Below are 27,786 nucleotides of genomic sequence, written 5' to 3' on the forward strand. Positions count from 1 at the left end.
TTTTATCCCCTACTTGCCTGTGGACAAGTGGCCATCCTCAAGTCATCCAGAATTCTCCACGTGTGCAACGACCTGCAAGACTCTGACAAATGCCAACAGACTGGACCCTTTACACACAGATGACAGCAAGCTCTGAAAGCCCTCTGCATACATAAAACAAAAACCTAGCTCCCCCACTTGCTCACAGACGCTTGAAATTGCTTTAAGGAGAGACAACAGCTTTCATCTCACAACTACAGAAACCTTTGAAGGCCTTGGATGAACTAACTCACTGATTTAGACCAGCGCACACTACTGTTGGACTGAAAGAGTGGATGACGCAATGGGCACCTTAAAAATGGGTATGAAATGCCAAGGGTTATAGCAGAGAAAGAGGGGGCTTTTTTTGCTTCCTTGGGAGCTTAAGAAAGAAAAATCTTGAAATCAGAAGACTTTGGCAAAGGTCTTGTCAAACTCGGCCTCACTGCCAGTTGTCTGACCATAGGCAAGTTATTCAACCTTTTAAGCCTGTCTCTTATTTCTAAAGGGAAGGTAAATATTGATACCTACCTCCAGAGTTACTGTGAGACTTCGATGCCATTCTGCACGTGACTATTTTCTTTCTTACCCTGTTGCCTCTGGCATCTTGAGCTCTGTTCCTATCCACACTAGCTCCATTCCCCTTTCTTAGCATTATAGATGTTAAAAGCGAGAAGTCTGGAACCACGAAATGTGGGTTCAAATCCTAACCCTATCACTTGCTGTGATCTTGGGCAAGTTACTTAGTGCTCTGTGCTGTTTTCTCACCTGTAAAAATGAAGATAATAAGAGTACTTGCTTCATGGGGTGATTGTAAGGACTGAGCGAGTTAGTATGTTAAAAAAAAAAGGGGGGGGGGGGACACTGCAAGAAGCGCTTGTGACAATTGTTCCCCAGGGCTTCCCCTCACGTGCTCACTTTCCGCAAGCCAAAAAATCAGTGAAAACTCCTCCACTTCCGCTCTCTAACGCACAAAAGCCCACTGTAAATTGCTACACATTCCCCCAGGTTTCTCAATGGCCCCAGTCTCATCCCTAAACCGCTAGGCCGTCTGGTCCTTCTGCCACAAAAAACAAAAACAAAACCCGAAGCAGTTCTGAGTTTCCTAGCCCCGCCCCGGGCGGAACTTCGGGAACCCAGACTGAGCTGGAGGCTGTGGCAGAGGCCTGAGCGAGACGGGAGGGGCGGAGCCGCGGGGTGGGGAGCAGGGGCGGCTAGGTGAGGTCGCGCCCGCGCCTGCGCCCCCGCGGCAGCGGTTGCCAGGCAGCGCAGCCGGCGTCCGCGTTGCCAGGCGAAGGCGAAGCGCTAACAAAGCCGGGTCCTGCCCCGCCTCTCCTGCGCCTTGAGGCTGAGGCCGGTGCCGCCCTTCCCCGCCCAGATTCTGCTGCTTTGCGCCCGACGAAGGTGCGAGGGCCTGGATCTCTCCCCACACCTCCCGCCTGACGCCAGGCGCGAGGTGTCGCCCGGTGCCGGTGCCGGTGCCGGATAGCCAGTTTGGGAGCGAGCCTCAGGTAACCACCCTGAGGGGAAGTGGAGGGAGGGGAACACCCTGAGCGCCCCGACGGCCGCCCGGGTCGGAGGGAAGAGTCCTGCCCGATGGGCCCACCTGGATTTTGAACCCCTCTTGTTTACAAAGCAAGAGGAGGGGACTGTGATCTTTAAGAGAACGTAACGATGGATGATTACTGCTCTCTACCCAAAGTATATGTATATTTTATACTCAGAGCTACCATTTTATGATTTCTTACACGGGGGGCAGTGATTTGGAAACACAACAGAATCTGGGATCAGATCCTCCCATTGACTAGACAAACCTCTGCTTTTTCATCTCTAACATGGATATAAGAATACCTACGGCGGGATTGCCATGAGGGCCAAAGGACATGACTAGTACTTTATAAACCGCTTGTCATTCATTCATTTTCCTCATATATATTGAGAACTGACTGTATTCTAGGCACCAGGCTAGGCACTGGGGATTCTATTGTGAGCAGAAAGTGACCGTCCCTGCCCTCAAGTTTACAGTCTATTGGGAGAGGCAGGTGTTCATCAAAAAATCACACAAATAATGTAAAATTAGAGCTGAGCTAAGCGCTGCCAAGGAGAGGTGACTAAGTGATGCTCTGAGAGGGTATAAGGAAATTGACAGTCAGAGAGGTCAGGGAAAGCTGATCTGAGACCCAGAGAACCTATGGAAAGGTGAGGAGTGCATCCAGGCAAGGGTAACCATGTGTCCAAAACACATCATCTCCTATTCCAAACCCAAGCAAGTACATACAGTTGCCTGGTCCTTGGTTCTAAGAGCAGTTCATAGAAACTCCCTCCGAAATTCTGGTGTCTGGAGCCTTTCATTCAGGTAACTGCAGGCTTTCATTTATATAGTTGAGGCCCTGTTTAGGGCACACCAATAAAACCAAATAAGAAATTGCAGAAACAACTCGCAGTAATTGCAGAAACAAATCTATATTTCTTATATTGGATAAGACCTATATTCTTCAGCACTCAGCACATAAGTGTTGGCCTGCCTTTCCACGTTGGGAGGCAAAGAGGAAATCTGTTGAATTTTAAGATTTGTGGGGGCAGGGCTAGAATGGATGGACAATTGAGGAAGGCCTACCATAACGGAAGCTTTAAGAACAGAAAAGAACTTCACAAAGCATTGGAATCATGGAATGTTAAGATAGAATGTGACCTTTCCCCACTTCTTTTATCAGATGTGAACAAATGGTCCACATTGCCAAAAAGAAAACATTGGGATTCATTGCCTTTCCAACCTAAGGAGTCTATGATCCTAATTCTCTGTGGCTCAAAAGTGCATGGAAGTCCTGAGAGATTCATGGGGACACGGGAGGGGAATTTGACCTGTGTTTGCCATTTCTACTGTGGTGCCACCATCTATCCAGCCATCAAAGCTTGAAAAGTAGGGAGTCACCCTAAACTCTTCTCTCTTCTCATCCATCTCCCCCAGTGGTTACCAAGTCCTGTAGCCCCTGTCTCTCCTATCCCTCCCCATTGCAATTGCTTTTCAAGGCAATGATGCTCTCCAGAGTTGTCACCAAAAGTGCTGCCATATTCTCCTAACCAGGCTCCCTGCGTAAAGCTTCACTCCACTCTCTTCAGCGCATCTCCACAGCTTTCAGTCAATGTGTGTTTCCAAGTCCAGCAAAGAGATAGAAATCATACAACAATTTAACAAAGACAGTTCAATATAACTAATTTTTAACTATAATCGATTGGAGTAATGGAAGATTGGTTAGCAAGACATAAAGATCCAAAGTATACAGGAATCACAGATATACGAAGCAATCACTACCCATGAGATAGATCGTCCAAGAGAGAGATGACCTTCCAAGAGTGTGTCACAGAGGGTGTAACCACAGCTCATTAGATGGCAGAGAAGTTGCTGAGGTTCCAGGCAGCCAGAAATCCACTGTCTGGGATGCCAAAGAAGCCATTCATGAAAAGGTGAAAGTACACTGGCTGGCTGTACCCTGCTGCAAGGGTTCCCGAGAGAGGTGTCAGGGGATGCAGCTAGCCACTGGGCACTGCTGACTGCTGTGCACTGCAGCCATCGGGCACGTAAGAGATTACATACTGCAGATGGTCCAGAAGCTGTGCACTGCAGGATCCCAGCACTGGGGAAACTGCACGGTCCTGGAGCCTAACAGGAAGAGCATGTGGAACCCACAAGAGAAGCCCCTTCCTCCTCCAGTATCCCTCCAGCGCCCTCTACTGACAAAGCTTCACATTATGCCAGCTGACAAAGGAAAACTAAAAGACCTAGTTCTGTTTTTGCTGAGGAGGCAATGCAGGGTGAATGTGGAACAGAGAGGAAATCAATTGATAACTGGAGCATCAGGTGAACACCAAAAGCTGATCGAGTGACTCTAGTGCTTAAATCCTCTAGTGGCTCCCTATTGCCTTTAAGATAAAGTTCAAAAGCCTTACCATGGCAAACCAGGCCTTTTATATTCTGGTGTTGGGCTATATTTCCAGCCTTAGGCACAGCCACTCTCCCTTTATCCACTCTAGCCCTCCATAATTACTCACAAGTCCCTGAATTCTCCATGTTCTCTGACACTTCCACCCCTTTGTCTAAGTAGTCCTAGCCACAAAGTATTCCCTCCTTGCTCTGATCAGATACCTACTCTGTACCTGACACTGTTCTGGGGCTGGGAATAACAGCAATGAACAAACCAGGCTCCCACAAGTCTCTGTTCAAATATCATCACTATTTTGGAAGTATTTTCTGACCACCTTCTCCAGTCTTCAGATGAGTTAGATGCCTCATCTAGGAGTTTCTGTTCTCCTGTATCTAGTACTTAGCATACCCCATTGTAATCACTGATTTTCCTGTTAGTCTCTTCCACTGGCCTATGGGCTCTCTGAGGGAGGGTGTGTGACTAATTTATTTCTGTATCCCAGTATTTATTCAGTGCTATTGCTGACACATAGGTTTTATTGGATTGTTTGTCCAGGATCACATAATTAAGTCAAAGATAGACCCAGGACCAGAGTCCTTGTCTCCTGTTTCATGGTCAAGAGTGCTTCTTCACTAGAGTTTGATCCGCCCTATGGAATCTGTGTTTTGTGTCAGACAAGCCAAGTGCAATGTTAAACATCATCAATAATGGTAGTGGAGGGACTAACTTGGTGGCGCAGTGGTTAAGAATCCGCCTGCCAATGCAGGTGACATGGGTTCGATCCCTGGTCTGGGAAGATCCCACATGCCGCGGAGCAACTAAGCCCGTGTGCCACAACTGCTGAGCCTGTGCTCTAGAGCCCGTGAGCCACAACTACTGAGGCTGTGTGCCACAACTACTGAAGCCCGCATGCCTAGAGCCCGTGATCCACAACAAGAGAAGCCACCACAAAGAGAAGCCTGCACACCGCAACGAAGAGTAGACCCCACTCACAGTAACTAGAAAAAGCCCGTGCGCAGCAACGAAGACCCAACACAGCCAGAAAAAAAAAAAAAAAGAATGGAGAGAAACATAGCCCTGATCTTTTGGGCATTCACCTCTCATAGCCCTTATGTACTTTGAGTCCCATATCATAGGAATGCTATGATGAAATCAGAAATAGAGAAAACAAGTAAATGGATGAAACGATGTAGGGGAATATTCTGAGTCTTCACTCTGAAGAAATGGAGACTTTCATTTACATGAAAGACAAGGTTAAGGTGGCTCCAGGTTTGTATGCCAGGTCCCAAAGTCAGGGGGTGTGTTCCCAGAGGAAGAAGAGGCTTCTCTTGTGGGTTCCATATGCTCCATCACTGTGATTAGGGAGCACAGTTAACGTAGCGGTCTGTAAACAGTATCCCTGGGCTTGTGGACCATGATATGAACATGGGGGAAATCTCTGAAATATGAACATGCCTAAGTTAAGACACTTCGAACGAGGTAAATGTTCACTTGTTAAATAATAAACATGTGGAACTCGTAACTTTCAAGAGGTGGTACTAGCATGATATATAAGCAATTTGGAGAAATTTGCTAATAACAGAGCCAAAAACCACTACTCAAAAAAAAAAAAGGACAAGGTCAGGTAGGACTGCTCTTAGCAATATTGCTGTTGGCATCCAAATGCTGGGTTGGCTTGATCCAGGGGTTGGCCCAGGGTAGAGAAAGATCCAGACTTCTGTGAAGTAAAGTTGGAGAGGCAAGCTAATATGAACAAGACAAATCACGGAGAGCTTGAAAGTCAGACAGACCATCATTCTGATGAGAAAAGAAATGAAGATCCACTAAAGGTTTTAGAAAGTGATGTGATAACATGAGTGGTTAAGACATTTTATCTGGGAAAACTAAACCTCCATCTCCTGGCATTGGAAAATGATTATAATATTAGAACCTACCTATAGATGGATATAAGGATTAAATGAGATAAGGAATGTGCATTGACTTTCAAACCTCTCTTAACGCTGGGCACCCTTCCATTCTTTGGAACTGTATGGAATATGGCTAACAAGAAAATAATCATATTTTCAGGACAAAAAATTACAACATACTCTGACAAATAATTTTTGTTCCACTTCAGGGTGCTAAAAATGTACTTTTCATGATGCAAATGGGAAGATCCAGGATATTTCAGTAATTTATGGAGAGAGTCAAACATAATGTTTGAAAGTAGGATTGCCCTAGAGAAAATCCATGATGTGTAATTGCCTTATTCTGAGAGAAGCAGTATGGTATAGTGTGGGAAGAGCAATGAAGGAGACCTACGTTCTTGACTCAGCTCCAACAGAAACTGTTAGCTTGTGCCAATCACTTCACCTCTTTGTACATCAATTCTCTCACTTGTAAATTGAAGATATTGAACTATATTGTAAGTCAAATTAAGTCCCTTCCTTTTTTGGGAAAGATGTTCCTTTTTATTTTCCAGACAGATTTTTTTTTTTTTAAGTCCACTGGGACTAAAGTGGGGAATGAAAGAGAAGGATGAATAAAAATGGCCATGATATATCAGACTAATGTAATTGAGAGAGTAAAAGAAGTTTGTTTTGGATGCTTTTATGGAAAAGAGGGATTCTACAGTAGGTACATGGTGGATATGACTGTAGCATGGTTGAGAGTTTGCAACTGCAGATTTGGGAGTCATCAGCATAGGGCTCTGGTTAAAGGCCCCAAAATGCCTCTACTTCTAGTTAGAATATAGTAGGTTGCAGCAGCTCAAGCCACCCACTGCAACAAATTTAAAAATCTAGAAAAATTATTTTTTAAGATATTGTAAATACATCAGGGAGCTTTAGAAGCAACGAGTACTGGATCAATTCAAATTCCAGGAGGGTGCTGAGCCCTTCCAAGGTGAACTGGCTTATTTTTAACAATGGAGACCAAAAGACAATGGGATTACATAAAGTGCTGAAAGGAAAAGTTGCTAACCTAGATAGTCTATACTCAGTGAATATGCCCTTTAAAGAAAGGAGGAAATTAATAGACAAACTGTTCAGAGTATTTTTTTTAGCTGTTTACAAAATACACACCTTGAACAAAAGGATACCAAAACATCGAAGGGAAAAGTTTAGAAAAATTTTAATCTTGCAAAAATTAAAAGAAAACTGGCAGGCAAAGTTGACTTTAAGACAAATAAAGTGAGGCATTTCATAATGATAAAGGTTAAATTCAAGAGGAAAAAAATTTTAAATCCTTAATATTTATGCAGCTAATAACAGAGATTGAAAATTTATCAAGCAAAAATTGACAGAACTAAAAGAAGAAATAGACAAAACCACCTTATAGATGGAGATTTTAAAAACACTTCTCTCAGTTACTGAGAGAATAAGCAGACAAAAAAATAAATAAAGATATAGAAGATCTGAACTACATGATTAAACCTCTTAACATATATAGAACATTACACCCAACAACTGCAGAGTAAACATTCTTTTCTGGTACACATGGAGCATTTATCAAAATTCTTAAAAACAAACAATTTGAGAGAAAAAAAAAAGTATAGCTTAGAAAACACAAACATCCAGGGACTGAGCCTTAGGCAATACTTCTAAAAAGTAGTGGTGGAGACAAAGGTGAGCAATAGAAATGAACAAGGAACAGCAGAGAGTTGGGGCAAGCAAGACTCTGTACAACCGTCATCCAGTGGAGCAAGATGTTTCATCAGAGAGGGATCGATTTCTCAAATGCAATACAGAAGCCAAGAAGTGTTGTGGGGAAACTCACTAGATGTAGCAGTCAGGGAGACTGGTGATATTTACATTTATGAAAGCAGTTTCAGAATAATAATCAAGATGGAAGCTTTATAGGAGGTTAAAGCAGGAGGGATCATGTGGAGAGGAAAGAGAGTCAGTCCTTAGTGCACTTGGGAAGTCTGACAGTGAAAAAGAGAATTAGACCATTGGGAAAGATAGTAAAGTAAAAAAAAAAAAAAAAAAATGTTTTTAAAGGGAAGGCCAGACAGTGCCCAGAGGAGAATGTAGAGGGTCAAATGCTGGTTCCTCAGGTCTTGGACAAGGCAAGAACTAAGAGCTCAAGCAGCAGAGGAAAGACTATGAGGTCAAAGAGATGGACTGGTGGCAGAGGATGGCAGTGTGACTTCATTCTGACATCCTTGATCTCACTCAGGTAGGGCGTGAGGGGAAAGTCATTCCCTGGAGATTACATAAGAAGTAGAAATGTGTTTTGGGGGGATGGCAAAGATCAATGCAGGGGCTTCCCTGGTGGCGCAGTGGTTGAGAGTCCTCCTGCCAATTCAGGGGACGCGGGTTCGTGCCCCGGTCCGGGAAGATCCCACCTTCCGCGGAGGGGCTGGGCCCGTGAGCCATGGCCGCTGAGCCTGCGCGTCCGGAGCCTGTGCTCCAAAACGGGAGAGGCCACAACAGTGAGAGGCCCGCGTACCGCAAAAAAAAAAAAAAAAAAAAAAGATCAATGCAGAAGCAGGTGTGAAGGAACTAGAGAGTGGAGTTGATGCAAGACTGGAGTGTGCTGTGCTGAGTGATATTGCAAAGATGACGTTTGTGATGTTACTGTTTTACAAAACAAAAATAGAGTGAGGCCTGAAGAGCAGCCGGGGTCCAAATGTGATTGCCAGTTAGATTAAGCCTGACTTGATATAAGCCTGCTTTCCTGCTTCTTTTTTTAAAAATTGTTTTACAATGTTGTGTTAGTTTCTGCTGTACAACAAAGTGAATCAGCTATATGTATACCTATATCCCCATGTTCCCTCCCTCTTGTATCTCCCTCCCACCCTCCCTATCTCATCTCTCTAGGTGGTCACAAAGCATCGAGCTGATCTCCCTGTGCTATGCAGCAGCTTCCCACTAGTCATCCATTTTACATTTGATCGTGTGTATATGTCAATGCTACTCTCTCACTTTGTCCCAGCACCCCCTTCCCCCTCTGTGTTCTCTTCTCCCAGCTATCCCTCCCCCCTCAAGTCTGTTCTCTACGTCTGCATCTTTATTCCTGCCCTGCCACTAAGTTCATCATTGCCATTTTTTTTAGATTCCATGTATGTGCATTAGCATACGGTATTTGTTTTTCTCTTTCTGACTTACTTCACGCTGTATGACAGACTCTAGGTCCATCTACCTCATTACAAATAACTCAATTTTGTTCCTTTTTATGGCTGAGTAATATTCCATTGTGTATATGTGCCACATCTTCTTTATTTCTTTTCTGGTTCTTTCAAACTCACTCAGCTTATTTCAATCTTAGAATCACATGACCATCTTAAAATTTGTTCATGATTTGGTGTTTTATAGATGTCAGAAATCTTAAAGACCCCCTCCCTCTACCAGCCTCAGAAAGCAACTTCAGTTCTCCTGAGGAAATCCCAACTCCTTTTCATTAATGCAAAGTTACACTGCCTTATCCTGCTGCCTCGGTAAGGGAGTTGCTGCCAGCGTCAGATGTTGCTCTTTCTTCCCCTTGGCTCCTACTTTCTTTAGAAAGTACCAGATGTCTTCGGCCTTTGTGACATTCTGGGAACTCTATTTCTCTGCAATTGAAAGAAGTTTATCCACTTTGCTAATTTGTCTCAAAATTTCTTGCTGGCTTCTAATCAATACTTTAGTTGAGTCATTTAACTTAGAAGCTAATTGCTCCCTTAACAACCAGTATTTTTACAGTTTACTTTCTAATTACATTCTTTTTAAATTATATAAATTAGATTTATAAGTTAGATATATATAAATCTCAGCTTTTACCAGAACTTGATTTCAATAATCACCAGAATCTCTTCTATAACACACAATCTTAAAACACTGAAACAACAGGCTTCCCTGGTGGCGCAGTGGTTGAGAATCCGCCTGCCAATGCAGGGGACACGGGTTCGTGCCCCGGTCTGCGAAGATCCCACATGCCGTGGAGCGGCTGGGCCCGTGAGCCATGACTGCTGAGCCTGCGCATCCAGAGCCTGTGCTCTGCAACGGGAACTTAAAAGTTTTTCAACTGGGGTGTTTGAAACTGGACTTTACACCAGAGCTTCCTAACCTTTTTCAACATCAAGGCACACAGAAATCTTTATAAAGCACACTGGGGTACACTGTAGGGTTTTGGGAGGTCTATATGGAGCTTATGAAAAATTCAATATAGTATTTTTTTAATCTGAATAATTTGATTTCTTCTGTCTTTGAAATTCTTAGGATAATGTGAATGGATTTCTAATGCACTTAAATTTTTTATATCATATTTTTCCAAGTAACGTGACACCTAACAGATGTTTTGCTACCAGTCTTCTTTAGAGTTGAAGTTAGAAATATTAAACTTCCCCCGAACTACTTCTAACCTCATGTTTTCTTTGAATCTATGAGCATTGTTGGTACACTTTATTACATTTTCACACATTCATTGTGATTTTGATTAAATTCATTCTGGTGCTCGAAAATGTCCATTAAGCCAATTTTCTGAAGACAAGAAACTCTCCTCAACAATTCTGCAATAAGGATCATTGACATTTTTCAATTCCTCTTTTAGCTCCTAACCTCCAGGGTGGGGGAGGGAAAGCTTTTCCTTTGATAGGTGACTTAGTAGGAGACATAAAGCTAAAACTTAAAGCTAAAAACAGACAGAACCATAGCAGCCTGGATTTTATTAGCAACATCCTTTAATATGGAATTCACATCTATAGGCAAATGTACAGACAAGAGCTCTATGTGAACAAAACAATGTCTTGCATCTCAGGTGTTCAGAACATGGAGAACAGATATGACATAAAGCCTTCCCACCTCCCTGCCATCACAGCTTTCCCACCAGTACAGAGACCGTTTTGCTTGCATAATCCAGAAAATCTTATTTGTTTTAAAGTGTTTAGTTCCTACTCCAAATACCTGATCCTGAGTAGTTTGTTTTGGTACTTTCTGGCAAATCAATATTCTTCCAAGCCTTCCTCTCCAGGGATTCTAACTAGTGCTATTAACTGAACATTGTTACTAACATCTGTAGATGCATCACCCTTCAGGGAAACACTTTGATTTGGTCTTGTAGAGACTATCATCAATGCATCTTCTAATAGTAATACTCCATTTTTATATTTCCTTTGCTTCATTTGGTTCCAAACATGCTCACTTCTTAGGCAGGCTGTTAAAATGAGTGATTCTGTAATTGTGGGAGACATTTTGGCTTTAGTTCTTCCTGAACCCAATCTGATGTAAACTACTGTTGTAGTTGTAAACACTGCTGTAAACAGTCCCACTGAACAGTGGTTTTCAAAGTGTGGTTTCAGGGACTTCTGAGGATCCTTGACACTTTAGGGGGTAGGAATCCATGAAGGTAAAACTATTTTTGTAATAATACTAAGACATTGTATGTCCTCCTCACTCTCCTTCTTAAGAGTGTACAGTGGAGTTTTCTGGAAGCTATATGATGTGTGATTGAATTAAATCAAACGGATTGAATGCAAAGCAGATATGAGAATCTAAGTGTCTTCTATTAAGCCAGACATTAAAAGATTTTTAGAAAATGTAAAACAATGCCATGCTTCTCATTAAGGATCTTTGTTTGTTTGTTTCTGGAAACTATAGTTATTTTTCATAAAAATGTTACTTATGTTAACATGTAAAGGAGTTATTTTTATTTTAAAATAAATATTTTTGAATTTCTAAAATGATAAATATTGCAAGATATAACCCACATTAACAAAAGATCTTTAGGGTCCTCAATAACTTTTAGGAATGTAAGGGGTGCTGAGATCAAAAATTTTAAGAATTAATCTCTCAAAAGACTATCTGTATAATATAGATATTTTCTATTAAGGCTCTGGCATAATTTACCTGGCACAATTTTTTTCATTTGATAACTTTTCCATGAAAATGAGATATTTAGGCAGATATTTTGGGTAAAGAAAAAAGTTATCAGAGCAAACAAATCCAAATTTGAAATAATCCTCACTATTTTGTCTAGTAAGTGATTTAAATTTATATTTTTGACTACATGTATATGTCTGTGAAACTCTAAAAAGTATGAAACTATAATTAGACTTTAATATTTAATTTAAAATTACCCTTTATAGCGGGAAACTAAATCGTATATTTAAAATACTTAAGGAGACTACAGAACTTTTTACTACAACAAATCAGTTTTCAGAGAAAATAAGATTGTCCATTTTCTTAAGAATATTTTTAAATAAATCACAAAACTTTTGAAAAATTAAGTATTTGATAAGGGGAATTTTTAGAAATATTACCATTTAATTTAATAATTAAAATGCTAAATTTTCCACAAAATACAAATATTACTTATACTCAAGTATAGTTAAAATATTTTGAAAAATATTTTTATAAGAATATTAAAGGCCTACAGTCCCTTTACTGAACCAATTAAATTTTCCACTATTATTTGCTTTTAGAAGCAAACTTTTTTTTATTTCTATAAACAAATAATGTCATTATAAAATTCCATTCAGAATCAGATTTTGGATATTTTACATCAAAAGCCAAGGATAAATAAACCTATAAATCAAGCCACAATTTAAAAAAATAAACAAAATCAATTATGTTTTATCAGAGACAAATGATGATGATGATGAAAATATGCCTTCTTTTCGGGGAGAAAATAATTTAAGAAATAAGAGCAAATTAAATCAAAGGAAGAACTAAGTATTTGAAACACTTATGCACAAAAGATTTCACTGACAATAAATACATTGCAATTAAAACAATAATCAGACTTACAGAGATGGTTTTAACATGGTGATTAAAGGGGGAAATTCTATATAAGCATCTCTGCTGGCAGGTGCTCTGCATAAAACCTTAAGTGCAAAAACAATAATTACTGAAATCTGGAAGTTTACTGACTGAGCAAAATATGTATCCAAATATAATTTCAACTGTTATAAATTTGTGAATGGTTATAAAATGGTTGTAAATTTTGTTACCACTATGAAAAGTTTACAACCATGAGTCTCTCATGGCACACCTGTAACCCATTCTGCCATGACCACTTGTGGGAAGCTCAGCTTTAGAGATCTATATAGGCAGAATAGGATAAAATGGTAAAATGTGTACAAATAATATTTGATGATACTCAAGCTTTGTAGGAAGGCTTATGGCATAGTATGGACTCAGGATGAACCTTGGCCGGGCTGTGCAGGTTTTTAACAGATGGCAAGGAAGAGGGAGGGCACCTCAAGTAAGCCAGCCAGAATTAGCAACATACTGAGGATAGGGTACTGCTAACAATGGATGAGAAAGTGTTAAGCTTTGAATATATAATTTCTTGGAAAGTGGCCAGAGTAGACTATGTGTTAGAAATTTGTGTTCGTAAATACTAGTAAAAAATTATATTAAAAAAAATTTTAGTATAAAATTACATGTATAAATCATGGAGAACCTTGAAAGTCAGGATAAGATTATCATTTTGTGAGCTGGGCTCTCTCACCTATTAACAACAGTAGAAGATAGATCCCGACACACCGGCCAGAATAGGCCAGAGAATGACCCGAGACAGGGTTGCCCGTAAGGAGGCGAGGGGCCGAACCAGACTAAAAGAAGTGGAAAAAGAGAGGAAGGGATGAGTTTGGAGACACATTTCCAAGGAAACATCAATGGGATTCAGTGACAGAGTCAACAGATTAAAGAGAATAGAGGCCAAATGACTGAGGAAATGGTGGTATCGTGTTCTGAAACAAATCTGGAGAGAGGACTTAGTTGGGAGATGGAGAATGAGTTTTAGTGGAGATGTCCTGGAAGCAGTAAGGAGTGTGAAATGTAGCACAGGTCAGAGGTCCGGGACGGACCAGCAAGTGTCATCAATACCGTTTCGTGGTAGACGTGAGCTCTCCAAGAATGGCAGAATGCTAGAGACTGAGCTTTGGGAAGATTACTAAGTCTTGCTTAGCAGGAGGAAGGGGGAAGAGTTATGGAGACAGGAGGGGTGCTGAGGAAAATATAAAAACAAGAATAGTGTATGCCATCAAAAAAAGAGAAAGCCTCAAGAAAGGAATGACAGTCATGTTTAACTGGCCATCTCCAGCCTCAGACTGTGTATGTCCAAATCCTGCCTGTTACTTATTAGTTACGTGTCATTTCAAAGGTTTTATCGTCTTTCTTAGTTTCATCGTCATCTGTAAAATGGTGATAATACACCTACCTCATATGGATATGTTGTGGATTAAGTGAAAAAAAATGTATACAGAATACTTAGCACAGGATTATCTCATCTGGCACAGATAAGAAGTTAATAGATGTAATTGATGACTTTAAGGGACCAATGGAATGGTGAGAGCAGAAAAAGTTGCATGAGATTAAACAAGGATTGAGCATTGAAAAAAAAGACTAGGTATGAAAAACTTACTAGACAGTCTTTGCCCCAAAATGAAGAGAGATCACAGAACAGCTGTTAGAAGGGGCAGTAAGGTGAAGTAAAGGCTTTCTTATATTTGCTTTACACCAACAAAGGGTTATCATTAGTATTGTCATGGAGGCCTATTTCATTAGAGTTGGACCATCCTTCTATTGACATGAGGCCACTGAGCTTTCAGAATAGAAATCAAACAATTGCACAACAAATTAAAAGGTGCTGTCAAAATATATGCAGACAGTAAAATGATGCAGGCACTGTGGAAGACAGCACAGTGGTTCCTCAAAAAATTAAAATTACTATCTGATCCAGCAATCCCACTTCTGAGTATATACTCAAAAGAATTGAAAGCAGGGACTGGAGCAGGTACTGTTCATGGCAGCATTATTCACAACAGCCAGAAGGTGGAAACAGCTCATCAACAATTCATCAAAAGATGAACGTATAAACAAAATGTGGTCTATACAAACAATAGAATACTATTCAGCCTTAAAAAGGAAAGAAATTCTGACACATGCTACAACATGGATGAACCTTAAAGACATTATACTAAGTGAAGTAAGCCAGACACGAAAGGATGAATATTGTCTGTTTCCACTTATATGAGGTCCCTAGAGTAGGCAGATTCATAGAGACAGAAGGTAGAATGGTGGTTGCCAGGCGGTGGGGAGGGGAATGGGAGTTATTGTTTGATGGGTATGGTTTCAGTTTGGGAAGGTGAAAAAATTGTGAAGATGGGTAGTGGTGACGGTTGCACAGCAACGAATGTATCTAATGCCACTGAACTGTACACTTAGAAATGGTTAAAGTGGTCAATTTTATGTTATGTATATTTTACCACATATATATATATCCGACAATATGATCAAAATAAGTCACTGTCCTTTGCTAGGTAGAATGAAAAGTTATCAGAAACAATCAACTGGTAGCAGTAACTCTTTTTAAATTATGAAATATTTCATACATACGAATAAAATGCATAATGTAAATTTAGGCAGAAAGAATAATGAAACAAACATGTAGGCAGCTACCATCCAGCTTGAAACAGAACATTACTAATAGTGTTGGAACTCCTGTTGTGTCTCCCTGATGATATCCCTCTCCCTCCCCTACCGAGGATAATGCCATCCTGAATTTGTGTTTAGCATCCCTTGCCCTTTCTTATATTTCTTTATAATTAAATTTCTTGTAATACTGTTCTTATTATATTTGTGACCCTAAACAATATACGGCTTTTTCCACCCAGCATCGTGAGATTCACCCTTGGTGATGTCTGTAGCACACTCATTGAGAACTGTGCTATCTTCCCAATGAATTGAAGCTTTTATATTATGTAGTGACCCTCTTTATTCCTAATAATGCAATTTGCCTTAACGTCTCTTTTGTCTGGTATTAACACATCTACATCAACTTTCTTTTGGTTATTATTTGCCTATTTATCCATATATCCTTTTACCTTCAGTCTTTCTGGTCCTTGTGTCTTTTCAGATGTGCCTACAGCTGGATATTTTAAAAATCCAGTCTGATAATTTCTGTATTTTAACCGGCACATTTAAGACCTTTCCTTTTTATTGTGATTACTGATATATATGGGTTCTCCTCTATCATGTTGTTTAGCCACCTTTCCTATGCTTCCCCCAGCCCCTCCTTTCTTGCCTTCTTTTGGATCAATTTGTTTTGTGTTGTTAGTGCTTTTAATTCCTCTTCTCCTTTCTACCGATTTGGTGGTTATATTACTTTTATAGTAATTACCCTTGAAATTTTGCCATGTGTACTTGACTTTTTACAAAGTTTAAAATTAATATCTTCATACTCTCTTCCTCTAAATAAAAGAACATAAAGTAAAAGATAATGGAGTACCACCAACCTGAGGCCACTTTGGTTTCTTGTCTTGGGATTTCCCAACCAGGCTGGTGGTATAAATTTAAAACTTAGACCTAGATTGTGGCTACAAATTCGTGGAAGACTATTTCTCCCCCAAAAAGTAGCGGCAAGAGAGAAATATTTCTGTGCCTCTTCCCCCCTGCCATTAGGCAGATATTTTCAGTCCCACCCTTTCACACTGAAAGTGTGTGAGCCTTGGAAGGTTTCAGATTTGGGGGGATGAGAGAGTCTTCCGTTCAGCTATTTACTTCTTCAGTCCTTGCCTGGCCATTTGTCTCAAAGCTTCAAGTCCCTGGTGTCTACATTTGCCCCCAGGTCCGCCCTAATTTCTTCATTTGCTTTCCACACTGGTTTCTGCTTTACTCATTTATCTAGCACATGAGGATTTCCCTCCCTTTCTTGCAAGCTCAGCAAGGCAATTTGAAAGGTACATTTGCTCGGATTTGTCTCATATCCAGGTGTTTTGAAGAGACAGGGCTTTTCAGAACATCTAGTCTCTCTTTCTCTACTAAAAGCAAAGACTTTTCACCTGCTGCTTATTTGTGTATAGTGTTGCATACCATCTATGGATTTTCATGTTTTGTTTCAATTTGTCCTGGAACTTTTTGAGTGAAATATACAAGTTTCTCTTTTACAATTAAAGTGGATGAGTACCTGCAAATGTACAGAGAGATGTTCATCAAATGGCTGTTTAATGATTATTTTTATTTGGAAATACGTAACCCAACGTCAAGTAATAGAGGATTCACAGAGTAAGTTTTGCTACGATGCTTATTGGGCCAACAGGAGTTGTATGATATGGAAGATGGTCATGATAAGATGTTGAGTAAATAAGCTGTTTTGTATGTCCCCATTTTTATATATACAAATATATATTTACACTGAAAAAGTTCTAGAAGGAGACAGCCAGTATTTGGGGATATCGTCAGGGATATTTTTGCTTACCTCTTGTTAATATCTACTTTTTAATGAACAAATAGTATTCTGTATTTTTTATGTAAACGAAGGAATTACAACAACAAAAAGCAGGGATTAGTGAAACACTTTGTAACCTTGGAGGTCTGTCTTGTGGGGTAGTGAACTCCCCAATACTGAGAGTGTCTAACAGAGCCTGGATGACCTCCTGTCCAAGATTCCTGTCATTTTATGATTCAAAGATTCTCATTTTGTTTATTCCTCCCCCCCCAACCCCGACAATAGGTCAACCAATCAATGCCTCAGACACATAAGCAAATATGCATCCCCCCGGAGCTGCCGGAATTGCTGAAGCAATTTACCAAAGCCGCCATTCGGACCCAGCCGCAAGATCTCATCCAGTGGGCCGCCGAGTACGTACTCCTTTCTCACCTCCAGCCCGTGGTTCCCGTTAGAGGTGGTGGTAGGGGGTGGAGGAGGGAAGGTCTTGGAAAACTGAGAAGGTTTTCACGGCTGCAGCCTGGGATTCGGGACTGATCGGCATAATCTTTGGGATGTTCAGTTCTTGCATTGCTTTGGTGCTTTAAAATCCACACGTAAATACAGCAAACCGAGCGAGGATGGAGACCCTCCCCCAAGGGAAAGAGACTGAGCAATAGGACGCCAGGGCTATAGGCAAAGTGTCCTAGGGCAATGAGCAAGAGTTAGATTACCACATCACATCACACACGCACATTCCACCCTGTCCCTGCACTCCACCTCCACCCCTCCCCCACCCCCGTCCCAGTGGAAAGAAGGGTTCAGAATCCCGCGGAGCTTAGCCTGCCTTTCCCTGGTGTAAACCAGGGCCTCATCCTCAGGTTTAACCACTAGATGGCAGCAGTGCACCTGTTGGGGAGCAATGTGATGAGCCCAGATGGAGGATTGTGTAGGATCAGTCCAAGTGGCTTGCTCCTGAGTTTACTCCTTCAATGGGACACCTTCCTCTACTGATGTTAAAACTCATTCTTGCGCCCCAGCCAGACACTTTGTATCTTGTCTTTGGGGAAATTGTTATTTTCTTGACTGTCTTTGAACTAATACGTTCCTTCAGCATAAGGATGTCCACACAGTACACGTTGCATTCTGGAGAAGCGAGGCAAGCGTGATGGGAACAGGCGGAGCACCGGCTCGGCTGCAAACAGCGTGCCTCCACCACAGGTGTCCTCCTTCAGGAGACACCTCCAGAGGCTGCTCAATGGAAGGAGCTTACACAATACCTGCTGGCTGAGGCTGAAAGAGCTTCACACACAAAGCCTCCCAGCTACCAAATGTCTTCTTAGACAAAAAGTGCCTGCTTGAACTGGGGAACTGAGGCTTGGGGCAGGAGTCAGGAGCTGACCAGACCTCCCGGGGACCATTTTGAGGCGATTTTTACTGCTTGGGGATGACCTCCTTAGTAGGGCTTCAGTGGGAGAGGGGGATGAGGAGTGAGAGGCTGCAGAGTGGAGCTGGTGGGTTGGGGGAGGGGAGAATGTCCGCAGCATGAGGTTGAGGAGGTGCAGTGGGCAGGTGGTGAGAAGAAGGTGCGGACACCTTTGAGAAGGCTCACGACGCAATCTAAGAGGAGCCTCACACAGTCTCCGGCTCCTGGGCTGGGCTAGGATGAAGCTTTTACAAATGGAAGGAAAATAAGCCTGTGGTGTTCATAAAAACAGACACAAATAGGGTTGCTTTGCCTAGTAATGAACTCTGTTTAGTTTTCTAGTCTAAATTTTATATATTACCTCTAAGATTGAACTTTAGCATCAGAAGACTAATTTCTTTTGGCACACTCAGACAGACTTTGTTCTATACTATACAATAGTTTAAAATCCCATTTTATTGTTCTTGCACTGCTTTTATAGCAAGAAAAATGACATTTCTTGGTATTGTCCCTGACATTTATGGGAGAAAACATTCCACTGTTGTAGCCTGCTTGCTCCCCCATATTGTATCATGTGCTATAAATGTCTTAGATATCTGTGAAGAACCAGTTTGTAGTTTAACTACAATGAAAAAGGAGAACATGATCTAAGAACACTCTCCATGTATTCAGACACGGAAAGCACTTGTCAGACAGTTTAATGTAACTTACAAACCTGCAGCATTTTAGAGGTAAAACTCCACAAAGTATTTCCAGGATGAAATGTCTACTTAATTCACCACAAGCAAAAGTTTCCCTGCATATGTGTTGTCCATGAAGAAACCATCTACCAGACATCAGCAGGGCATAAACTAATTTGTCTTGTGGTGGGTAAGTGTGACCACACAAATTTGAAGAACCATGGAACTGCTCACTGCAGAAGAAGCTAAGTAACCCATAGAGGATGAAATCCATGACTACGGCCTCACTTCCACGTTCTCTAACCAACTCTGCTACGAGGTCCAAAGACATCGCCGCTGAGCCACACCCACCCGACCACTGACCTGTCTGCGGAGACTGCGCATGCACATTGGTAGAGGTCACCTGAAAGTATTTCTTCTGCTCCCCCTGCTGGTGACCTCCGACGGGTGCCTGGAAGGTGTTTTGGTACCGGAAGCCGTTGCTCTGCATTGTGCAGTGGCTTAGAGACAAAGAGTGGTTTGCCCCATCATTGTGTGGCTTTTATAAAATTCCCTCTGTATCCTTTTTATATTACCTGGATCTGGAGAAATTAATAAAATAAAATTAATAAGAGAGGGGACAGAGGCTGTGATCCAGGGGTAGTCAATAACAAGGCTTCTGATGAAGACAGGCCCTTCCATATGGCATCGGTGCCCCAAGTATCAACTGCTCGTGTCCAATCTCTGCTGCAGGCAGCCTCTTCCCATCATAGATCAATCCCAAAACAGGGCTCAGTGTTTGTCCACACTGCACCAAAACAAAGTCCATTCCACAAGGCACTGATGGGCAGGCAGATGTTACTGAAATTTCTGAAGGAAGATAGAGGAGGATTTTACAGCACACACCCCACGTGAGTTCACCTCAAACCCTTTTTGCACTTATCTTCTCACCTGAGCCTCCATTAGTGCCCTGCCAAACTTCTCTCCCCTCCCCGATGGAGCCCCAAGCCTCACTTCCTCCAGCTGGAAACCCTTCCAAGCTCACCCCCCAGAGCACCCCATCTCCTCCCCTTTCTTATGGAAGTCATTTTAATCTTCTTCCAACTTCTCTTTCCAAGATTACATACCCCTACTACTACCTAAGACCAACTTTAAGTATGTAGGTAGCCATCGTACCAAGCATAAAGACTTTTATATTTGAAAGAAAAATCTCCTCCAAGTACTAGGATTCTTCCTTCATAAAAAAGAGCGGGGGATTTAAAATAACAATTTTCTCTCTCCTTTAATATACATACACATAAAATAGACATGCATATGTCCATATACAGTACTTATATCAATATATTATCTGTCTCAATATATATGCCTATATGTGTGTATGTATGTGTGCACACGTGCACACATGTACATAAAACACTTAGGAGGGAATGACTGAAAAAAATACCCAGACCTAATAGGCTTCAGGGAATTCCATACCAAACACTTGGTACTCCTCATCCTTAGAGAAGAACAAATCTTTTTATTCCCTAAGCCATCTCTATACCTTAAGTGTAAAGTAACACATTCAGGCTTTTCCTGTACATAAATGAACTAAAAACAGTGTCTGGCATATAGAAGCCACTTAATAAATGTTCTTTCCTCCATCCCTTCCCTCAAAGAAAAGGGAGAGAGGATTCCCAAAGCATCCAGAGGCCACTGAGGTAGAGGCTGCTTCCCCTAGCCCCCCAACTTTTTTTTCTTGTAGTTATTTTGGGGCTATGTCCCGTGGAGAGGTTCCTCCAGTGAGAGAGTGGTCTGAGCGAGTGACTTTGTCTAACTGGGCTGAGCTTACACCGGACCTGCTAAAGATCCTGCATTCTCGGGTAAGGGCCAAACGGCAGCACGGAGTGGGGATGTAGGGACGATGTCAAGGTTGGGTGCGTACAGACAAAAGTCACCTGGCCACTCACCATTGTCTTAAAATCCACTAAACCATGCACTGAGAGTAAATCTTCCTGTGGGGAAATAGGAATCATGGTGAAATAGGCTGTAAGCTGAGTTGTCAGTTGGGTCATCCCATGTCGTCCTGAAGCTGGCAGAATGTCCAGGGGCTCAATGCAATGTGAATTCCTTCTCTCCAGAAAGTGCAGGTCCACATGCCTTGCCAGTGTCTCCCTTACTGATCAAGCCCAGATACGATGCCAATCACAGTTGGGGAGGGCCATATTATAGTTCCCCAGTTACCCCAGGTGCAGACATAGCCTAGCTTTTAGGCTCTCTCCACAGCCATATCGTCCTGGGAGCTGTCCTGTGAATGGATGAGGAGGATCTGTCTTGAGAAAGTTTGCAGTTTGGCCAACTCCCAAGAAAAATGGCTTAGCACTACTGTACCTCACTTTAGGATCCAGGACCAAGAGGTTTGGGGTGATTCAGGGCTGACTTAGCCGACTGCCTTGGTCCCAGAGACTTAGCATTTCACTGGAATCGGAGGACCAGGGAAGGTGTAGTAGCACTTCAAGGGGGCACCTGCGCCATTATTGCATTGTTGGCCGACAACTGGCCATTTGCGCCTTCCCTCCTGACCACCAAGCACCTTGTGCAGTAGACACGGCAGAGATCCGAGGCACCTGGGACCAAGCAACGTTAGGCATCCAGACCACAGACCCCATGCTATTCCCAGGAAAGCGTGAGCGATGCATTCAGGGTCTAGTGCAAAGAACTCAGCGGAGTCTAGAAGCAAGAGATTTAACATCTAGTTCTAGTTTCACCACTAATGAGTGGTCTCAGACAAGTTCTCTGCCCCTTGGTTTCATCTTTGGGCTGCTTTATCTGCCTTACAGGGACAACCTAGGGATGAAACAGCAGATAATAAAAGCACTAGAAAAAAAATTAAAGTGTAATATACATGTATGTTTTCCCCATAACTCTGATACCTGAAGTTTGAATGATTATATCTCAGCACGTTCTTCACTAGGCTGAATATTTCTCTACCCTTACAAAGAGAACTGCCAAACAGAATCTCTGTTGACCCCTGACACCTTCCCCCACCCCTTGCTGTGTGCTAGGAGAACCGGGGCCTTGCCCCGGGTAGGTTTCTCAGGGCCTTCTCTTGTCCTGTCCCTCATTCCCTGTCTCGTGTCTGTCCCCGGCCCCGCAGGTTGCTGGCAGACTGATCGTCCATGCAGATGAGCTGGCCCAGATGTGGAAGGTGCTGAATCTCCCACCCGACCTGTTTAACAGTGTGATGAATGTGGGCCGCTTCATGAAGGAGATTGAGTGGCTGAAGTTTCTCGCCCTTTCTTGCAGCTCTCTTGGAGTTGTAAGTTAGCTTTAATGGTTTTTGTTCCTTAAGGGAAAATCTCTAGGGACCTGGCGGAGGTGGGGAGGGCTGGTAAGAACACACAGTCAACTCTCCAGGGTTCATGAGAAGTGTGCCCCTTCTTGTCTACTCCTTCTCCTCTCTGAATTAAGGTCATTTCTCTGCTCATCAGCCAGAAGCAGGGATTAGAAGGAGAGAGGGGAAAGCTGTCATCAGGCTCTGGGGAGAGGTTGACTAAAATGCAGGTTTGGGATTATTTATGAATTTCAGTCACTGCACTTAGGTTTATTTCCGTTACCACTCCACTCCCTCCATTCATATTCCTAAAGGTAACCAAGAGCCAGCTGTAGAAGATGGGCTTATACTTGGGTTTCAGACACCTAGAAGATATACCAATAGAGATTTTTAAAAAGAGGTGCAGCCTTATCGAAAACTACTATTTGATAAGCATAATTGGACAGAAAAATCAGAGAGAAGAGAGCAGGAAAGGAGAGATGAGGCTATTTCCAGACTCAGAGTCCTGACATCCCCAGGGATGCAGGATGCTCATACAAATTCATGCCTTTTCCAAATTTGACTTGATTGACAACGGCAAAAGCCGTTTTCCTGTTTTAAAGAAACCAGTTCATATACATACTTAAAAGCTTTAGGTAGCATCTTATATGTGGACTCACTCTTGTTAAACACTATTATAATAACTTAAATGAAAATGAGTCAGAAAAATGATTTTTTTTAATCCCTGAAATACATACAAGTTTAAAACTTAATGAGAAAATTATTGCCTCTGCCAAAACTAAATGGTACGAAAAAGGTAGTTTGAGTCATTCGGTATATTTAAATACAATCTTGTTCTTTCTTCTCGAATATCCTGGGTATGCACATTAGACACTTTTGTTAGTGAGAAAAGTTACCAGAAATACTGTAGTCCAACTTTTCCTGTGGATGCTGCTGAGCTTTTGGCATAATTATCTCTTTAGAGAGGAGAGGCCATTTGTGGGTTATTTTTTTCCTTCTCCGCTGCCCTTTCTAGCACCCTTATGCAATGAATAAACTACCGTCAGCAGCAGGGGTAGATAAGTGGCCGGTCAGCACTGTCACACGTCTGTGGAATTAGCCCCAAGGATTGGGGGAAATCACAGGGGAGAAATAAAAAATGGGCGCGTTTTATGAAATTCTCACGGGGTCACAAGTTCACTCACACCATATTCAGGGACGTCCAAGGAGGGGGGAAGTGTTCCAATACTTTCTCTGTCGTTAATCCTGCTCTTCCCCATCTACCCTACCCGTGAAGGGTGGAGTAAGAAAATAAGTAGATTCAACCCAACCCAGGACTTTTCATCTGCTGCAATAACTGAAAACAGCTTCAAGGTGAATTACTCAGGCTCTCAGATGTTTCCTCACTGCTTCTCTCTTCAAGGTGGCAGTTGTTCAAGGAAAGTGGTGATGCTGGGATCACAGAGCAGCCAAGAGGAGAGTTCCCACATCCCTTGGTCCTCTCTGGCATCTCTTTTTTTTTTTTTTTTTTTTTTTTTGCGGTACGCGGGGCTCTCACTGTTGTGGCCTCTCCTGTTGCGGAGCACAGGCTCCGGACGCGCAGGCTCAGCGGCCATGGCTCACGGGCCCAGCCGCGGCATGTGGGATCTTCCCGGACCGGGGCACAAACCCGTGTCCCCTGCATCAGCAGGCGGACTCTCAACCACTGCGCCACCAGGGAAGCCCACTCTCTGGCATCCCTTGTCTCCCTGGAAATACTCATCTGTGTGGTCACTAGCTGTGCAGCTGAAGTCTTTGGTCTCTCTCACAGCACGACAGTCCCCCAGCCAGCTCACCTCTGTTCTCCCTGGTGCTCAGGGCCTCTTTAAGTCTCTTCTGGGTTGCCCTCAACTGCTCCCTGCCTTTGATGCTCTGTGTCACAGCCGCTCAGCACCTTGGAGGTGTCTGAGTCCTCTCCTTGTCCACATACCTCACAGTAACCAAGAGTGACTTTGGAAAATCAGATTCCAACCCTCCCTCTGCAGCTGTCAGGTTTACTTTGATATGGCTGCCACCCAAACTGGGCAGAGGAAACCATGAGGTGAATTCTTTCTACCTCCCTGCTAAAACGGGGAGGTTGGCCTAGATATTCCATGAGGTCCTTTGATCTCCAACATCCTGTGGTTCAATTCCACCTTCTCTGCTTCCACAGAGGCACCATCAGGCCTGGCTCTGGATGACAGTGGAGCCCGCCAATTCTGAGAGGCACTCAGGTGTCTGACTTTGCTCCCCATCATCCCTATGTCAAAGAACACCTAGAGGTTAGGGCTTCCCTGGTGGCGTAGTGGTTGAGAGTCCACCTGCCGATGCAGGGGACACGGGTTCGTGCCCCGGTCCGGGAAGATCCCACATGCCACGGAGCGGCTGGGCCCACGAGCTATGGCCGCTGAGCCTGCGCGTCCGGAGCCTGTGCTCCGCAACGGGAGAGGCCACAGCAGTGAGAGGCCCGCGTATCGCAAAAAAAAAAAAAAAAAAAGAACACCTAGAGGTGAAGTCAGCATGAAACTCTAGTCTGTAAATAAAGGGTGCCCTATGGATCCAGGGCCCATCCCATTTTGCCCACTTGGTTCGTGTGGGACTATTGCTGGGAACTTAAATGTAAGGGTGGTCAGGATGTCACCATCTGGAGGAGGGTGGCACTCTTGCTAATTGCTACATTCTCGGAGGCAAGCCCAGAAATGCCCTCCTTTCTTTGCCAGTTCACCAGCCAGCCATGATCTCTGGGCCATGTGGAAAATCCAGCCCCCTCCTTATAGAAGAATCTAATGGCAGGAATTTTAGGAAGCAGGTGCATTTACTTCCCGAATCTGCATGTGATTCACAATGCTACAGTATGCAGACCTGTGTTCCTCTTCCCCTTCACCACTCCTTCCTCTAGAATACCCACCAATCATATACAAGAAGAGATCGTGTAATCGTGTTCACTGGAAGGAAGGGCATGTTTTGTTAGCAAATAATTCACTTTCTGAGCCTTTCGCCTCTGAGTTTGAAAATGAGGCTTGTAAGATGCTTACAGGTTATCTCTATGGAGTGGATCCCCATCTGACCAAAAATTCTTGTGCAATAGAATGCAGATCTCTGTCTACTTTCGAGTTATTTAAGTTTACCAAAAAGCTCCAGTCTAGAGAGTTCTTATCCATTCATCTGTTTATTAAATATTTGAAAATCATATAAGGGCAATAGAATTTGAGTTATCTGAATAATCAATAAAAGATATTCAGGGTAGAAAGCACCTTTATTAGCGTGCTAAGGCTGCCGTAACAAAGTACCACAGACTGGGTGGCTTAAACAACTGTTTTGGAGGCTGGAAGTCTGAGATCAAGATGTCTCATTGGCTTGTAAATGGCTGTCGTCTTCCTCTTTCTTCACGTGGTTGTCCCTCTCTGCATGCATGTGTCTGGTCGGTCTCTCTCCCTCCCCCATTCTCTCTCTCTGCATCCTAATCTCTTCTTATAAGGACACCAGACCTATTGGATTAGAACCCACTCTGATGACTTCATTTTAACTTAATTAGCTCTTTAAAGGCCCTATCTCCAAATACAGTCACATTCTGAGGTTCTAGGGGTTAGGGCTTCGACATATGAATTTTGCGTGGACATAACTCAGCCCATAACAGCACCCCAATTTGGATGAGGCTGTAGAAAGAGGACTACAGAACAAAGGCAATAGGGGAGTAGGCTTTTTTTTAGAAGCAGAGAGGATGAGCTATAGATGGAAATTGGGAAGTTCAGTGCACACATGCTCACAAAACTACCCAAAATCACTGTCATGCTGACCGCAAGTCATGCACGTGACCTCCCATCCTCTCTGACAACCTCTTACCAGCCTCCTGTGTGCCCACCCTCCCACCCTCCTTTGTGGAAGGGCCTGGCACACTGCCTCACACAGTGCTTCACGATGACCTCCAGGAGAGAACTCCCAAGGGCAGGAGAGAGGAAATGAAAGCGGTCTCCTCCCCTCCTGTGGCATTGCTCCAAGTGTCTCACTGGAGTATACAAGCTAGACTAATCATTTCAGCCCCTTAGAGAGAAGACTGCAGGGCAATAAGACGAAATCATTCTAATTTTGTAGATTACAAAAGCAAATTCCCTTCCTTTAGTGAGATTATTCTAAGTAAAGTAATAAATGTCTTAAAGCATTCAACAGCTTATAAACTTAATTCCTTGAAAGTATCCCTCCAACCAAGAAAGGAAAGGAAAAGGAAAGGCACCCAGTAGATACTCAATATTTTGGGATTGAGTTAAATGACATTTGGGAGTAAAAACTTCAAGCTTTCCAGAATATTACATCATCCCCACTTTATTTTACGAGAGCAAGGTGTTTGTGTTCTTTGTCGCTATCTAAACTGATCTTAGGAATTTAGTTTGGAATAGTGACCTTCTCCTCATTTAACCTTATGGCTTTACAGACCATTGCCAGAACCCTCAAGATAGTGTGTGAAGTGCTATCATCTGACCACGATGGTGGCCCTCCCCGGATCCCTTTCAGCACCTTCCAGTTTCTCTACTCATATATCGCTGAAGTGGATGGGGAGATCTCTGCATCACATGTCAGTCGAATGCTCAACTACATTGAACGGGAAGTGTAAGTAAACATTTACCAATTGGAGGGGAAAGAGCGTGCAGAAAACAAATATAGCAGGCCAAGATATAGGAGGTTACTGTATTATACTGCTCTGGGAACAGAGGCATATTGTGAAGAACAAAATAGGGATCAGAAAGAGAAGGAGAAACAGAAGAGAAAGAATGGTATAGAACAGTGATTCTTAGAGTGCTACCCAGACCAGCAGCAGCAGTACCTGGGAACGTGTTAGAAATGGGATTTCTCAGGCTGCACCCTGAGTCTGTCAAATCAGAAACTCTGGGGGCGGGGCCCGGTGGCTGTCTCAGCAAGCACAGTAGGTGACTCTGGCTCCCTTTCAGGTTTGACCAGTGGGGTAGGAGGGGAGGAGGAGGAAAAGGCAGTCCAGAGTTTGGAGAAATAGAGGGTGATGAGGGCAGGAGCCACAGCAGAATTAATTTGGAGGGAGAGAGTTATTTATATATTGTCTTTCTTAAGATTAATTGTTAAATGAGCTAACCCCCAAATATCTATTTTTTCCCAAACAGTATTGGTCCTGATGGTTTAATCAAGGTGAGTGACTTTACCCAAAACCCCAGTGTTCGGCTGGAATAAAAGCACAGTTTTGGCAATTTTAAAGGAAGATACAGAGACGACTGTGCTTCAGAACGACTGAACCGCACACACCATCCAATGTCAATTTTCCTGTGAAGCTGGTACACACTAATAAACGATTAGGCAAACATATGAAATCAGAAA

General features: G+C 42.7%; 1 protein-coding gene across 1 annotated transcript; it reads left to right on the forward strand.

Moving 5' to 3' along the window:
• Positions 1–1,279: 1,279 nt before the first annotated feature.
• Positions 1,280–27,786, forward strand: ROPN1 (rhophilin associated tail protein 1). Its single transcript, XM_032631014.1, has 6 exons — positions 1,280–1,529; positions 17,358–17,485; positions 20,881–20,998; positions 22,273–22,434; positions 26,876–27,051; positions 27,576–27,786. The coding sequence occupies exons 2-6, from the start codon at positions 17,370–17,372 to the stop codon at positions 27,640–27,642; spliced, it is 639 nt and encodes a 212-aa protein (XP_032486905.1). The 5' UTR covers positions 1,280–1,529; positions 17,358–17,369; the 3' UTR covers positions 27,643–27,786.

This window comes from Phocoena sinus, chromosome 4, assembly GCF_008692025.1.
Source record: "Phocoena sinus isolate mPhoSin1 chromosome 4, mPhoSin1.pri, whole genome shotgun sequence".
Lineage (NCBI taxonomy): Eukaryota > Metazoa > Chordata > Mammalia > Artiodactyla > Phocoenidae > Phocoena > Phocoena sinus.